This window comes from Salmo salar, chromosome 16, assembly GCF_965601325.2.
Source record: "Salmo salar chromosome 16, fSalSal1, whole genome shotgun sequence".
Lineage (NCBI taxonomy): Eukaryota > Metazoa > Chordata > Actinopteri > Salmoniformes > Salmonidae > Salmo > Salmo salar.
In genome coordinates, this window is record NC_138306.1 from 45,561,373 (window position 1) to 45,579,456 (window position 18,084).

At 41.7% G+C, this 18,084-nt stretch overlaps 1 protein-coding gene across 1 annotated transcript in view; it reads left to right on the top strand.

Moving 5' to 3' along the window:
• The first annotated feature begins 3,368 nt into the window (after positions 1-3,368).
• LOC106573924 (paralemmin-1) overlaps positions 3,369-18,084 on the top strand; it is a 68,218-nt gene continuing 53,502 nt past the window's right edge. The window contains exon 1 of the mRNA XM_014149387.3: positions 3,369-3,797. Within this exon, the coding sequence (XP_014004862.1) occupies positions 3,793-3,797 (5 nt within the window). The 5' untranslated portion in view covers positions 3,369-3,792. The remainder of the gene's footprint in view (positions 3,798-18,084) is intronic.

Here is an 18,084-nt window from a genome sequence, read left to right on the forward strand (position 1 = left end):
GGAAGTGTCACGTTAGAGCAGAGATCCTTTGTAAAAGATAGAGATGGCAAAGAAGTTCAAGAAATGGTCAGACAGGCCACTTCCTGTAAAGGAATCTCTCAGGTTTTGACCTGCCATTTGAGTTCTGTTATACTCACAGACACCATTCAAACAGTTTTAGAAACTTTGGAGTGTTTCCTATCCAAAGCCAATAAGTATATGCATATTCTAGTTACTGGGCAGGAGTAGTAACCAGATTAAATCGGGTACGTTTTTTATCCAGCCGTGAAAATACTGCCCCCTAGCCATAACAGGTTAATCAGATGACACTCCTAGGACATTATGTTATACAATACATGCATGTTTTGTTCAATCAAGTTCATATTTATATTAAAAAAACAGCTTTTTACATTAGCATGTGATGTTCAGAACTTGTATACCCACCGAAAACTTCCGGTGAATTTATTAAATTACTCACGATAAACGTTTACAAAAAACATAACAATTATTTTAAGAATTATAGATACAGAACTCCTTTATGCAATCGCGGTGTCAGACTTTAAAATAGCTTTTTGGCGAAAGCACATTTTGCAATATTCTGAGTAGATAGCTCGGCCATCACAGGCTAGCTAATTTGACACCCACCAAGTTTGGTGCTCACCAAACTCAGATTTGCTATAAGAAAAATTGGATTACCTTTGCTGTTCTGCGTCAGAATGCACTCCCAGGACTTCTACTTCAACAACAAATGTTGTTTTGGTTCGAAATAATCCATAGTTATACCCAAATAGCTCCGTTTTGTTCGTGCCTTCATGTCAGTATCCAAAGGGTGACGCGCGGGCGCATTTCGTGACAAAAAAATTCAAAATATTCCATTACCGTACTTCGAAGCATGTCAAACGCTGTTTAAAATCAATTTTTATGCTATTTTTCTCATAAAATAGCGATAATATTCCAACCGGGTGACGTTATATTCATTCATAGACTGAAAGAAAAACATGGAGTCGTCTCGTGCATGCGCACTCTACTGTCATTGTTCCCTGCCTGACCACTCACAAAAACTCCTGCTTTTTTTCGCCCAGAGACTGCAGAGACGTCATTCCGCTTTCTGGCGCCTTCTGAGAGCCAATGGAAGCCTTAGAAAATGTCACGTTACAGTAGAGATGCTGTATTGTTGATAGAGATGCCCTAGAAGGACAACAAATTGTCAGACAGGGCACTTCCTGTATGGAATCTTCTCAGGTTTTGGCCTGCCATATGAGTTCTGTTATACTCACAGACACCATTCAAACAGTTTTAGAAACTTTAGAGTGTTTTTTCTCCAAATCCACTAAGTATATGCATATTATAGTTTCTGGGCAAGAGTAGTAACCAGATTAAATCGGGTACGTTTTTTATCCGGCCATGAAAATACTGCCCCCTATCCCTAACAGGTGTTAACCCATTGTTCCTAGGCCGTCATTGAAAATAAGAATTTGTTCTTAACTGACTTGCCTAGTTATATAAAGGTTAAAAATATATATATAATGCACTATAAAATCAAACTTTATTTTTAAGTACATTTCACACTATGAGACAAAGTAAAAAAATGAATAGCTCTCTCAATGATGGTACAATTCCTTACTTTGATGATAGGGCCTAGACAACTTTAAATGCTGTAGTGTAGACTAACAGGTGAGTAGTCTAGGATACAGTGCATTCAGAAGGTACTCAGACCCCTTCCCCTTTTCCACATTTAGTTAATTTTAAGTTACAGCTTTATTCTAAAATGGATTAAATAAAACATATTCCTCATCAATCTACACAACAATAACCCATAATGACAAAGCGAAAACAGGTTTAGAATTTTTAGCAAATGTATAAAAAATAAATAAATAAATATATATATATATATACCTTATTTACATAAGTATTCAGACCCTTTGCTATGATACTCGAAATTGAGCTCAGGTGCATCCTGTTTACATTGATCATCCTTGAGATGTTTCTACAACTTCATTGGTGTCCACCTGTGGTAAATTCAATTGATTGGACATGATTTGGAAAGACACACACCTGTCTATATAAGTTCCCACAGTTGACAGTGCATGTCAGAGCAAAAACCAAGCCATGAAGTTGAAGGAATTGTCCGTAGAGATCCAAGACAGGATTGTGTCGAGGCACAGATTTAGGGAAGGGTACCAAAAATATTCTGCAGCATTGAAGGTCCCCAAGAACACAGTGGCCTCCAACATTCTTAAATGGAAGAGGTTTGGAACCACCAAGTCTCTTCTTAGAGCTGGCCTTCCGGCCAAACTGAGCAATAGGGCGAGAAGGGCCTTGGTCAGGAAGGTGACCAAGAACCAGATGGTCACTCTGAAAGAGCTCCAGAGTTCCTCTGTAGAGTTGGGAGAACCTTCCAGTAGGACAACCATATCTGCAGCACTCCACCAATCAGGCCTTTATGGTAGAGTGGCAGACGGTAGCCACTCCTCAGTAAACGGAACATGACAGCCCGCTTTGAATTTGTCTTAAGGCACCTAAAGGAATCTCAGACCATGAGAAACAAGATTCTCTGGTCTGTTGAAACCAAGATTGAACTCTTTGGCCTGAATGCTAAGCATCACGTCTGGAGGAAACCTGGCACCATCCCTATGGTGAAGCATGGTGGTGGCATCATCATGCTGTGGGGATGTTTTTCAGTGGCAGGGACTGGGAGACTAGTCAAGATCGAGGAAAAGATGAACGGAGCAAAGTACAGAGAGATCCTTGATGAAAACCTGCTGCAGAGCGCTCAGGACCTCCGACTGGGGTGAAGGTTCGCCTTCCAACATCACAACAACCCTAAGCACACAGCCAAGACAACGCCCCCGGACTTGAACCCAATCGAACATCTCTGGAGAGACCTGAAAATACCTGTGCAGCGAAGCTCCCCATACAACCTGACAGAGCTTGAGAGGATCTACAGAGAAGAATGGGAGAAATTCCCCAAATACAGGTGTGTCAAGCTTGTAGCATCATACCCAAGAAGACTCTAGGCTGTAATCGCTGCCAAGAGTGCTTCAACAAAGTACTGAGTAAAGGGTCTAAATACTTATGTAGATGTGACATTTCTAAAAACCTGTTTTTGATTTGTCATTATGGGGTGTTGTAGATTGATGAGGGAAAAAACTATTTAATCAATTTTAGAATAAGGCCATACCGTAACAAAATGAGGAAAAAGTCAAGGGGTCTAAACATTTCCGAATGCGCTGTACATCATAGGTAGCCTATGTTTAACATTTTTCATGTTTAACAGTTTTCATCTCCTAAATAATAAATGAATTGATGTGCGAGAATTATAGTCGAGCTATATCGATTCTATGCCTACACAGTATTTTCTTATTTTCTATCCATGTGGGGGCGTATCTCCTCACCTCAGTCGAGTGCGCTGCGAACAAACGATTCAACATTGCGGCGTATGAGCTCAAATGCGGAACAAAAGACATCCTCATTAAACAGGGAATGGTGCGAGAAGCGTTGTGAATGTATAGAAGTTATTTTGAACGCATTAGCAAAGGCGAATAAATATTTGGGCCATTGGTTTAAAGGGTTGTGTCTTGTGTGTTGCCAAATCTGCGGGACGCGCGTTGCTCCCCATCAAAGCCAACTACAGGGGAGGGACATAGCCGATTTCTCGACTTCAACGCTCTGACTGAAGGGGAGGGGGTCCGTAGACCGAAATTGATGGTAGTGGGCTACTGAGAAAGACTAGCTACTCCTGTTGATAATAAAGGCAAAATACACCTTTCAGTCGAATACAGCTGAGTTGGTGAAACGGGCCGGTGGTGAAACATGGAGTAAGTAGCCTTTTGACTTTAACTGCATGCATTGCATAGGCTATTTTACGCACTCACGCACAGATAATTTCGGGCGTGCTCAATTTGAACGCTTTTCACCCTTTTTGCCGCACCTGCAAAAGGAGGACAACTATGTACTGTAGCTAATTGCACTGTCGTCCTTTTTGCGGAGTCCATTGTGGGATTTATTTTTTGGAAACAGTGAAGAAAGGATGGTATTGGTCTGTGTGAATAGTTTGATTATAAATTCGAACATCAATAGGTAGACAAAATATAATAGAATGGTATTCACAATGACTGTTTTTATTTGTCGGCTTTTTAAAATAGCCTCCCTGTGTGCCTGTGCTTTGAAAGACATTGGACCTGTATCTCGGCTAGGGCGAAGCCGCATGGTCAATCGGGTCTATGTAAGGTATATCATCTAGCAACAGCTGGGGAGTCAAGGGAAATACAACATTTGCCCTAAATAAACACTCTCGGTAATATGTCCCAATGTGTAACTACCGTGGATTTGAATGGGCAACCAACAATACTGTGGGTAATTGTCTATCGATTTAGGCTCTTAGTGATGTTTGTATTTTTCGGGGATCAATATCGGGAATGTGTAATGCATGTTCCTGAATAATAACGCGCTGTATATGGGGTTCCTGAATGTCATAGTGCTACGGTGTGCATGTCGCGCTTTATGGAAATAGCAGGGAGCGCTAGACTACGGTACCAGAGGGCCGTGCCTGCTCTAATTGTGTGAGCGGTGGGCGTGCATGTGTAGGAGCTAGGGCAAGCGTTCATTTTCTCCCGGGTGGGCGTGCATGTGTAGGAGCTAGGGCAAGCGTTAATTTTCTCCGGTGTTGACAGGAATGGGCTGTTCCAATATGGCTGAGTGACCTGATGCGTTTGCTTTAGTGTAGGCTACTTAGACAGATGTTCTAGGAAACATGACTGGTGTTTTATCCCTGTCATTATGGCTGACTACTTATCAGTGACATACAAAAGATAAAGGGATACATGAAAGTACAATAGGATCCCATGGCCATGAGAATGTTACATTGTTGCAGGCCTAGGAAGCCACAAATATTACAATGTTACAATTACTTTGTTTGAATGGTGCACATTTGCCATAGACTACATTGCTTCAATCTGACTCCAGCTAGGAAAAACCCTTCGTTTAACCTGACATACCGCAACATTCTCAAGAACACTAGTTTATATGCTACCAATTTTGAACATCAAATATGTGATGATTAAACACAATAGGTACATAGTCATATTGATAGATATTGTGTCTTCCTCCCAAGAGGTTTAGGTTCAGTGTTCAGAATAGTGACGGTGCCAGCAGTACACAGTAGGGTACAGGTGTGTTATTTGAAGTTGAAATAATGCAGTAGGCTCCGATGAGAGAGGTTTTGAGTAAAGCTGTGTTATAAGAGAATATAGTTCAACACACACATACCAGACAGAGGGCATGTTTGATATCCATAAGACTTTGATGGAGCCATTGACTTGACGAACAGCTGTGGAAAACACGTAGCAAGAAAATGTTGAATGCATTTGAGTATACTTTTTTTGTCTTTTAATTACTTATTTCCAATTATTCGACATCTGGTCAATATTTTGTTTACCAGACCATTGATAGACTCTCAAATCTGAACACCACAAATCCTTCTTAATTTCCCTCCCAAGTTGGCTGCTGACATAGACAGAGACATAGAGATACAGAGTGGTATTCTGGCCATTTCTCAGACAGTCTTCCCACTGCTAATGGCCATTCGACATGGGCTGGACCTATCACCATCGGGATTCCATGGAGCAACTGTTTGGAGAGCAGAGGCCGAGATAGTCCTCTCATTTCATCCAGCTTCTGCCTCAGCCTTCAGCCTCTCCCTCTCTCACATAACAGTCATTAAGTCTGATCTGCTCCCTGCCATCTCTCTTACTACTCCTTCTTCATCCTCCCCTTCCTCTATTCTCTGCATGGGTCCTCCTTCACATTTTCTCAACAACCATTGGGTTTATTTCAATCTTAATTACATATGATTAGATACAGTATTATACAAGAAATATTCCAGCAGTCTTGAAAGAAGGACAATAGAAGTTATCTCATCCCAGTCAGCCCACGAGGGTGATTCTCAAGCCAGCCAGTGGTGTCCCAGTCCCCCTCTGTCATCCGTCGTCACAGTGACACACATTCAACGTAGCCTTTGGGGCAGACCAGACCTCATGCAGTGGAGGGGAGTGTGGCACTTGTGGTGTGGGTCTTGTTGTTGAGGGTTAGCACACAGACACGTGCCACTGGTGGTGACCATGACACTTCAGGGCCATTTGAACTGACTTCAAAGAGTGGTATTTAGCCTTAATGTCTTCATAGATACAGTGGCAAGAAAAAGTATGTGAACCCTTTGGAATTACCTGGATTTCTGGATAAATTGATCATCGAATTTGATCTGATCTTCATCTAAGTCACAACAATAGACAAACACAGTGTGCTTAAACTAATAACACACAAATTATTATATTTGTCTTGTCTATATTGAATACATAATTTAAACATTCACAGTGTAGGTTGGGAACGGTATGTGAACCCCTAAGCTAATGACTTCTCCAAAAGCTAATTGGAGTCAGGAGTCAGCTAACCTGGAGTCCAATCAATGAGACGAGATTGGAGATGTTGGTTAGAGCTGCCCTGCCCTATAAAAAAACACTCACAAAATTTGAGTTTCCTATTCACAAGAAGCATTGCCTGATGTGAATCCTGCCTCAAACAAAAGAGATTTACATTTTAGTCATTTAGCAGACGCTCTTATCCAGAGCGACTTACAGTAGTGAATGCATACATTTCATACATTTTTTCCGTACTGGTCCCCCGTGGGAATCAAACCCACAACCCTGGTGTTGCAAACACCATGCTCTACCAACTGAGCCACACGGGACCTAAGATTAAGAATTTTTGACTTGCACAAAGCTGGTAAAGGGTTACAAAAGTATCTCTAAAAGCCTTGATGTTCATCAGTCCACGGTAAGAACGCAGAATGCTCAATGAGGTTAAGAAGAATCCTAGAGTGTCAGCTAAAGACTTACAGAAATCTCTGGAACATGCTAACATCTCTGTTGACGAGTCTACGTTACGTAAAACACTAATCAAGAATGGTGTTAATGGGAGGACACCACGGAAGAAGCCACCGCTGTCCAAAAAAACATTGCTGCACGTCTGAAGTTTGCAAAAGTGCACCTGGATGTTCCACAGCGCTACTGGCAAAATATTCTGTGGACAGATGAAACTACAGTTGAGTTGTTTGGAAGGAACACACAACACTATGTGTGGAGAAAAAAAGGCACAGCATACCATCATCAAAACCTCATCCCAACTGTAAAGTATGGTGGAGGGAGCATCATGGTTTGGGGCTGCTTTGCTGCCTCAGGGCATGGACAGCTTGCTATCATCGACGGAAAAATGAATTCCCAAGTTTAGCCTAACATTCTCCTACAAAATGTCTTTATCTGTCCGCCAATTGAAGCTCAACAGAAGTTGGGTGATGCAACAGGACAATGACCCAAAACACAGAAGGTAACAACAGAATGGCTTCAGAAGAAAATACGCCTTCTGGAGTGGCCCAGTCAGAGTCCTGACCTCAACCCGATTGAGATGCTTTGGCATGACCTCAAGAGAGCAGTTCACACCAGATATCCCAAGAATATTGCTGAACTGAAACAGTTTTGTAAAGAGGAATGGTCCAATATTCCTCCTGACCGTTGTGCAGGTCTGATCCGCAACTACAGAAAACGTTTGGTTGATGTTATTGCTGCCAAAGGAGGGTCAACCAGTTATTAAATCCAATGGTTCACATACTTTTTCCACCCTGCACTGTGAATGTTTACACGGTGTGTTCAATAAAGACATGAAAACATATAATTGTTTGTGTGTTATTAGTTTATGCAGACTGTGTTTGTCTATTGTTGTGACCTAGATGAAGGTCAGATGAAATTTTATGACCAATTTATGCAGAAATCGGGGTATTTCTAAAGGGTTCACATACTTTTTCTTGCCACTACATAGCTGATAGCATAGCTAATACATATATAGATGATAGATATATAGCTGTAATATATGCGTAGTAGCCTATACTAAAAAGCCTTTATTCTTTTCGTGTTGTGTTTTAACACATAGTGGTAAATATTTTTCAATGTACTGTGTAACTTGCCTGGCTACCCAAATTCCTTGCTCAAACCAAACGCTACGCCACGCCCACGGACGTCAGTTTCTTTTCCACAATGAGTCTGGATCTGAGTACCTTCCCAACGATTTCTAAAATGGTAACACATTCAAACAGTTCTGATTGGTCCTAGAAACTGATGGTTTGGGCCAGAGCCAGAACACACGTGGGCAAAGCAGTGTTTTAAATATTCATCATTGGCTTTGATACTCTGATTGGTTAGAGATGGTCCAATTGCTTATGAAAGTTTTGTACAACACCCCTTATTTTGATGTCACCACAAACGACTTCAACGATGGCAGTTTCAGACTGAAGTATGTAGTGAACAAAGAGCAGCGGAATAATTCAGTTTGAGTCATCAGGCAACTGTGCAACTGCCACTCTGTACTTCTGCTTTCACTGGTTTTACACGAGTAACAACTCCAAGGGTTCGGGAATCGGACAAGATCGAGGAGTATAGATTGATTTGGTGTTGCTGTTCCCAGCACAGCAACTAGTCATTTACATTTTTACATTTTAGCCATTTAGCAGACGCTCTTATCCAGAGCGACTTACAAATTGGTGCATTCACCTATAATATCCAGTGGAACAACCACTTTACAATAGTGCATCTAAATCTTTTAAGGGGGGGGGTTAGAAGGATTACCTTATCCTAACCCAGGTATTCCTTGAAGAGGTGGGGTTTCAGGTGTCTCCGGAAGGTGGTGATTGACTCCGCTGTCCTGGCGTCGTGAGGGAGCTTGTTCCACCATTGGGGTGCCAGAGCAGCGAACAGTTTTGACTGGGCTGAGCGGGAACTGTGCTTCCTCAGAGGTAGGGAGGCGAGCAGGCCAGAGGTGGATGAACGGAGTGCCCTTGTTTGGGTGTAGGGCCTGATCAGAGCCTGAAGGTACGGAGGTGCCGTTCCCCTAACAGCTCCGTAGGCAAGCACCATGGTCTTGTAGCGGATGCGAGCTTCGACTGGAAGCCAGTGGAGAGAGCGGAGGAGCGGGGTGGCGTGAGAGAACTTGGGAAGGTTGAACACCAGACGGGCTGCGGCGTTCTGGATGAGTTGTAGGGGTTTAATGGCACAGGCAGGGAGCCCAGCCAACAGCGAGTTGCAGTAATCCAGACGGGAGATGACAAGTGCCTGGATTAGGACCTGCGCCGCTTTCTGTGTGAGGCAGGGTCGTACTCTGCGAATGTTGTAGAGCATGAACCTACAGGATCGGGTCACCGCCTTGATGTTGGTGGAGAACGACAGGGTGTTGTCCAGGGTCACACCAAGGTTCTTAGCACTCTGGGAGGAGGACACAAGGGAGTTGTCAACCGTGATGGCGAGATCATGGAACGGGCAGTCCTTCCCCGGGAGGAAGAGCAGCTCCGTCTTGCCGAGGTTCAGCTTGAGGTGGTGATCCGTCATCCACACTGATATGTCTGCCAGACATGCAGAGATGCGATTCGCCACCTGGTTGTCAGAAGGGGGAAAGGAGAAGATTAATTGTGTGTCATCTGCATAGCAATGATATGAGAGACCATGTGAGGATATGACAGAGCCAAGTGACTTGGTGTATAGCGAGAATAGGAGTGGGCCAAGAACAGAGCCCTGGGGGACACCAGTGGTGAGAGCACGTGGTGCGGAGACAGATTCTCGCCACGCCACCTGGTAGGAGCGACCTGTCAGGTAGGACGCAATCCAAGCGTGCGCGGTGCCAGAGATGCCCAGCTCGGAGAGGGTGGAGAGGAGGATCTGATGGTTCACGGTATCAAAGGCAGCAGATAGGTCTAGAAGGATGAGAGCAGAGGAGAGAGAGTTAGCTTTAGCAGTGCGGAGAGCCTCCGTGACACAGAGAAGAGCAGTCTCAGTTGAATGCCCAGTCTTGAAACCTGACTGATTAGGATCAAGAAGGTCATTCTGAGAGTCCACCCGGATTCTTTTTTTCGCAGGGACGGTCTCCATAGAAACCATGGGCGGCATTCCTCTCTGAGCCGGACAGTTTTGTTAGAGTCCTTTTAATTAATAACAGCTTTACACAATTGCACAACAAAAATATATTAATCTCAGCGTGGTTCTTTATGTGGCTGACAGCTCTGGAGAAAGGTTTGGCCTCTAAAAACAGAGATGGGCTATGACTACAAACAAGGCTTTGATATATTTATATAATTTATATCTACACTCAATTATTCAACGAAAGTCCAGTTATTGGTCGTTTCTTGTTTGTCTCCACCATAAAGGCCATCATCCAGCTTTTAAAGGGGTGGCTCTGTTTTTCTCATGACTTAAAAAAGTTGAACCATCCCTTTAAGAGCTTTGATTTACTCTAGTTTACACGAACATTATACTCAATAACAGTATGACAATAACGGGATTTACTTTTACGTTTGGTGCATAAGCAAAAATATCTCCTAAGTTCAAGCCTTAGTCTGAAATATTTAATTGATCAATTTGACTTTGAGATCTTTGAGACCACACTTCATTCATGACTTCCAGCCCTGAGACAAGTGCTATGATCTTGAATTGTTTGAACAGTATTATATGAATAGTATCTTTCTCATTGTACTCTTGCACAGAGAACTGTGTTATCTGAGTGTTAAAGGACAAAAGAGGTGAATTAAGTGTCTTTTGCCTGGACACTAAAAACAGTTAGCCTAGTAGGACAGTCTGCCATGATCATTGACCTGTTATGAAGAAGCCCTTTTGTCACTCATACTTTCTGCTAATTCATGTCACAAGGTCATGCCATGTCCTACTTTGACCTTTGTTAGGATCAATCCTGAGTGTCCTCTGAGCGGTGCTTTGTGATTGGCTCATGATAGCCTTAGGGCCTCAATGGTTTTCCAATCAGCTGTTCGTTGATAACCAAACACAATTTATCCTCTCAAATCTGCTATTCTCCCACTCTCTCTCCCAGTCACAGCTACTTTGCCCCAGGGTATAGTGGACTTTCAGTGCACCACCACTGTGTGTCATAACTTAATTGGATAATATTTACAGCGCAGGACTTCTATTGGTACTTGTGCAGGCAAGGTCACATTGCTTCTTAGCGGCTCATACCCCCCTGAATGATGACTAGATAGTGGGCCATGCCCCCTGTAAGGCCTCAGCACTGGACTTAAGTGGTAGATATATAGTTTCTATTTGTTTTCTCATTGCACGGTCAACTGAGCAGACTGAAAATGGCCATGTAATGACCTTTGTGTAATGACCTTTGTGTAATGGTTTCTATTGAGAAGTAGAGGAGTCAGGCGCAGGACACAGGAATAAGTGTAAACAAAACGTGTTTACTCAAAATTATCAATAAACTTCTCACAGAAAATAACATGGTTTAAAAAAAACCCCACCAACAACCACAAAACAGGAAACAGTCACAGACAAGACAAACAAGAAAAGCAGAGGGTTAAAGAATGAACATAATTAGGGAAATCAAAAACAGGTGTACACAAAGACAAAACCAAATGAACAGTGAAACATCGATCGGTGGTAACTAGTAAGCCGGTGACGTCGACCGCCGAACGCCGCCCGAACAAGGAGAGGGGCCGACTTCGGCGGGAGTCGTGACACTTTGTCATCTCGTTTTAACCACCATTTAATTAAATCCTTACGAAATGTTGGGACAGACTCCTGAGTGGGTTTAGCATAAGATGAAGACAATGATACAGATACAATGGTAGAAGTGATTTAAAGGACAATTCACGTGTAGCCCTGGTTGTTTAGTAAAATATGGGAACTGAAGTCAGCTTGCATTCCTCCTAAATAAGACATTCTCTGAGGGGCAAGAAGCAGCAAAGCTGTCATATTACTGTTCCTCTGGGTTACTAAGGATGAGCAATATTAATGAAAAGAGATGTTTGTCTTAAGAAGTTGGCCGTTACTACCGTGGCCATGGGAATGGTTCCCACGGGGGACCAGTACGAAAAGGTATGCACTCACTACTGTATGTCGCTCTGGATAAGAGCGTCTGCTAAATGACAAAAATGTAATGTAATGTAATGGAATGTACAAAGCACAATGATGCACAATAGCCTTAGTTAGTTTAATCCATGTTTTAAGGAATGAAAAGGAAATACATGATTGTGTTATTTGTGCAAAATGTCCATGTAGATTCAGTCAATTTTGTATATCTACAGTATTACAGTATCTTACTGTGAAGTCATTGTTTGTTAAGAGTTTATTGCCTAATTAATATGTTTACTCAAAGACACTTTGTGTCAATTCCCAAATCATATGAATGTCATATAGTTATCTTTTCATTGTTTTGCCAAATTATTATAGACTACAATATACCTAGTTAATTTGCAAAATATATAATGTTTCTTCTAGATTTGTGCTCTTATTGTTGCTATATCTGTCAATTTAGTATCTACTGTATCATACATGTTAGAATATTACATTTTTGTTATATTTATACTGAAAAAATATAAACGCAGCATGCAACAATTTTAAAGATTTTACTGAGTTACAGTTCAGATGAGAAAATCGGTCAATTTTTGCATATGGAACATTTCTGGGATCTTTTATTTCAGACCATGAAACATGGGATGATGCGTTTATATTTTTGGTCAGTATAAATTTACATTTTAGTAATTTAGCAGACGCTCCTTTACAGAGCGACTTACAGGAGCAATATTCATTCACATGACATTCATATGCATTGTCATACTCAGAGGGCTCTTTCCGACAATACAGTGGTGGTTTTCTTTGTGTTTTTCACTCATGTATGTGACTTGTATTTTAGACTGTAATGGCTCACAGTGTGTCACCCCATCCTGTTGTCCAAACAGGATGAGACCAAGTAAACCAGCATGTTAACACAGATTCATCCATCGCCAAAGTTTGAGATTAGACAACAATCCAACACACACTGTTCCTGAACAATAAACAGTTGTAACTATTTCTAGACAAAAGTATTCGAGAGCATTTTTGAAATGGCTACAATTTCATTTTGAAGTACACAATAGTAAAAGGTCAAATATCGTGACAACCAGAACTGATTTGGGAGTGTAGCGCTTTCAACGCCTTCCTTTCATTTTACAAAATGAACCCTTTAATCTGCTCACAGCCAGGATGCAAATTCATCCATCAGCAAAAGCTTTGGGATATTTTCCTCTGTCTTCTTCCCACCTTGGTCTTCATGGCTAAATTGATAATCCCTGAGCCCTGAACTTGTCAGTGGTGACATTTCCTCATGGTTTTATTGGGCGGGGATTATTTATCTGTGTGGACTTTATCAGGGTACACCACATTAGCCTATTGAGGGTTTGAGTTGGAGCCTCTATTGTCCAGTGGAGATGGTGGTCGGGGCTAGGGAAAGAAGGCAGGCCACCCTGGGGTAGGATTGCAAAATTCAGGAAACTTTCCCCTAATTCCCTGTTTTTTTCAGAAAACCTTTCCCCATATTCCCAGTTTTTTTTTCTCCAGAAATCACAGCTGAATGATTCCTAGTTTAAGGATTCCTTCCCTGTTTATTCACTTCTGATTTTGGGAATCCTCCAATTGGGATTCATGAAAACCCTTGGAACTTTTTAAGGAATTTTGCAACCCTAGCCTAGGGTACAGAGTGTACTGACAGTAGCAGCCACAACACCGAGACACACCTTCCCCATGAGGCTTATTAGTTAATGGCGTTACATCACCGTCTGTCTCCATTTCTCTTCTTTCATTGTTGTTGTTCGTAGATGTTGATGTTGGCACCGTAACGGCTTACCTGAGGTGGGACCAAATCATTGTTATTCGAGTCACAAGCAAGTCTCAAGTCACAAGGTCTGAGTCTCAAGTCGAGACCCAAGTAGAAAAGGTCAAGTCCAAGTCGCACATTCTAAGAGCAAGTCATGTCGAGTCATGTTTTTTCAAGTCATGTCAAATAAAAAAATTATCTATACATGCAGAAACATGTTAAACTACAACAAATGTTGTCTATTTATTGAGGCTACCAGACAGCCATTTTCATGATTTTGTCAACAACACATTTTGAATATGTAATATTCTAACAACAAAATCCAAATTGGCATGGTCAAGGTAATGGTTAACCATATTACCAATAGATTAACTGTGATTTTGTAGAACCAGATAAGTTGCCGTAAAGTCAAAAGGACACTAAAAGTAGATATTTTACCAACCTAAATAAAGACTAGATTTATGAGTATTCAGTGCAAGTACCCGACCATATTCTCAGCAGGGCAATACCATTTGTTGAGATTAGTAGTGGTGTTTAACTCCGTGATCCTCCCTTCTGTTGCTGCTTGTAGAGGGTGTTGGAGGAAGTGCCACAGTGTTGTGTTTGGGGATAGAAAAAACCCTAAGTTCTTATTTTTTACTGGCTCAGTGTCGTTCTGCATGATGTGACCCCACCCAGCCTGTCACTGTGTCTATGTCCCGCATGTCTCCCTTCATGTGACGAGGGACAGGATATGCCCGTTGGCCTCGATCACATTACACTGCAGACTAGAGCGAATCAGGGCGAATCAGGCTATCTAGAGCTTCCCTTTGCCGACTCTGCAGAATATTTCCTGTCATTGCGAGGGACAGTGGTGTTGGTCATGAAGCCTTAAAGCTTCTCTTTGTCGCCCGCCCGCATGTTTTGTTTTGTTTTTTTGGGCGTGACAGCAAGACATACTCAGCCCTGCTTTCAAAACAGAATGCCTGACCAGTGAAGTGTATGGCCTTGAATTGAAGACCTTACAGTGGAAACAGAAGGAGAGTGAAATAGGCTGGTCCAGCTAGACATACTCTCTGCCTGGGAGGAAAAACATCTGTTTCAGCTCATTTGTGTGTTTGATTTCTTTGGAAATACAGAATAGATGCCATAGATTCCTTATTCTCAATGAGCTGTTTTTTATCAGGAAGGATACAGAGAAATGGCAAAGAAATCAGCGTAAAATGTGTATTATTACATTGCTAGTGATCGTAGGTGCCTCTGCACTAACACTGCATTTATTTAAAAAGTAAGCTCATCATCCTGTCATATTTGACCAAGTATCTTGCTGAAGAAACTGTTCGGTTTATGCTTTGGTTTCCGAATTGTTATTATGAACCACTCAGAATAGCACCAAGCCCTCTAGAAATCCCCAGAAATCCCCAGACATCAACAAAGCGGAACACATCTCTTAGTATTTGAAGTGACGCTGCACCTGTGCTCACTAATTTCCCCATTTCCCTTGAACTTTTTACCTGCCTAATCTAATCAAGCTGAGTGGACATATTTCACATTCTTTTTTTTGTTTCCCACACACAGAACTGTGTCATTGTCCTTGCTCTCACTGACACCAGAATACAGAGTACATATCCTTCTTAGTACGAAATCACTGATTCCGAGGGGAAACTTGAATTCTTGAAAAGCCTGCAGTGTTCCCAAGGAGTAGGATTCCGGTATGTGGAATGGATCCAGGGATGCCAAACTGGTCTAAGCATGAACAATAATGATACAACAATAATATACAGGCAGCACTACTGTTAGCACCTCCAACTGAAATATGACTAAGATCCAATACCACATAGAATTTCACAATTTACTGTAAGTGGAAACACAGTAGTTTAAAAACATCCATGGAATATACAGAGATATACGTATCTGAACAATATACTGCACTCTGAGAAAAACATTTTCTATGTAGAACCATACAGGGCTCTTTGGTTTGTCCTCATAGGGGAACCCTTTTTGGTGCTGTGTAAAACCCTTTGCGGAGGGTTCTATCTAGGACCATCTATGTAGGGTTTTTCAAATAATCCCCTGTATATGGTTCTGCCTAAAACCCTCTATGAAGGGTTCTACTGAGAACCCTTTTATCTTTAGAGGGTTCTTCCTGGTTCCACCAGCCTTTATTTATGACAATACATGACATATATCATAAGGCCTTTCTTTGAGGCTCTAGTTATACCCTAACACAGTGGTCAAATCAAGCTTAGTTTATACAGCACATTTCAGACATGGTTTATATGAAAAAATGAATAAAAAACAATGAAAATAAAAGCGGAAATATTTACTACACAACAAACATAAGATAAACAACTAAAGAAGGACACAAACTGAATGACTAAAAAGCACCCTAAGGAAAAGCAAAGCTAAAAGATGTGTTTTAAGATCTCTTACATATGTCCTACGTTTCAGGCCTCCTCAGGTTCTCTGGCAGGCTGTTCCAGAGGCTGGGGGCATAATAACTAAAGGCTGCCTCTCCATGCCTCTTGGTCCTAGACTTTGGGATAGTTAAAAGGCCAGTGCCAGAGGACCTGAATTACCTACTGGGTACATAACTTAAAAACACGTCTGACATGTATTGGGGTGCACAATCATGGACTGATTTAAAAACCAATAGAAGAATCTCAAAATGAATTCTAAAACTCACAGGCTGCCAGTGCAGAGACCTTAAAACAGGTGTAATGTGTGCTCTCAGTCTTGTCTTTAGTAAGTACCCGTGCTGCAACATTCTGTATGTTTTGCAGTTGACCAATGGCTTCCTTGAGTAGACCAGACAGGAGCGCTTTACAGTTGTCAAGCCTGCTTATAATAAAAGCATAGAGAAGTCTCTCTGCATAAGCAGAGAGAGAAACAGGCACACTTCAGTAATTTTTTTTTTTTTTACCTTTATTTAACTAGGCAAGTTAGTTAAGAACAAATTCTTATTTTCAATGGCAGCCTAAGAACAGTGGGTTAACTGCCTTGTTCAGGGGCAGAATTACAGGTTTTTACCTTGTCAGCTCAGGGATTTGATCTTGCAACCTTTTGGTTACTAATCCAACACTCTAACCACCTGCCACCCAATGCCAGCAATGTTCCTCAGGTGGTAAAAAGCTATTTTGGTCACATTCAACATTTTGTTCAGAATCTAAAATAACACTTAGGTTTTTTACCTGGTGTGTTATCTTTATTGCCTGTGAATTAAATTGTGCAGCTAGATTCTCTCTCTGTGCTTTGGCTCTAACAATAAGTACCTCAGTCTTTAGCTGGAGGAAGTTGTGACCCATCCACGATTTAAATCACTAATACAGTCGAATAATTTATCCATGGAGCTAAAAACCTCAGTGACACAGAAATATAAAGCTGTGTATCGGCTGCGTAGCAGTACAACTCAGTGCTGTGTTTTCTGATAATGCTGCAAGGGGTAACATACTGTATATAAACTGATCAGTACCGGACCCAAAATCGAACCTTGTGGAACGCCACGTGATATGTATTTTCTCTGAATTATGTTCACCAAGGGTGACAAAAAACCTGTGACTGCTTAAATAGGTCCTTAACCAATTTAGAACTGGACCAGAGAGGCCAACCCACCTCTCCAGTCTGTCCAGAAGGACATCATGGTCAAAGGTATCGAATGCAGCACTTCAATCTAAGAGTACAAGGACAGAGAGCTGTTTGGCATCTGTGTTGTCTCTAAGATCATTTACTACGTTAACTAAGGCTGTCTCTGTGCTGAGGTGGGCACGAACACGAGATTGGAATTGGCACTATTTAGATGTTTGAAAACCAATTTCTACACAATTTTGCTTAAGAATGGAAGGTTTGAGATTGGCTGAAAATTGCTAAGAGCTGAAGCATCTAGATTACTTTTCACCATAGCAGTTTAAATGCAGTAGGGGAAGTGCCTGTGAACAGGGAGTGATTAACAATAGCTTGCACTTCTTCATATATGCAATTAAAAACTGTTTTGAAGAAGGTGATGGGGATAGGATTGAGTAGGCAAGTAGAAGGCTTAAGTTGTGATATCACTTTCCTGAGCATGTCTGTGTCAACCAGTGAAAATAAATCCAAATTGCCTTTGCGTGGAAGGCTAGAGCACATATCATCAAACTTCCCTTCATATCATGCGCCGAATACAACCTTACAGTGAAATGCTTACTTTTGAGCCCCTAACCAACAATGCAGTTTTAAAAAATACAGATAAAAGTAACAAGTAATTAAAGAGCAGCAGTAAAATAACAATAGTGAGATTATATACAGGGGGGTACCGATACAGAGTCAATGTGCGGGGGCAACGGTTAGTTGAGGTAATATGTACATGTAGGTACAGTTATTAAAGTGACTATGCATAGATGATAACAACAGAGAATAGCAGTGGTGTAAAAGTGTGGGGGGGGGGAGCCGTGCGATAGCAGAGAGAACACT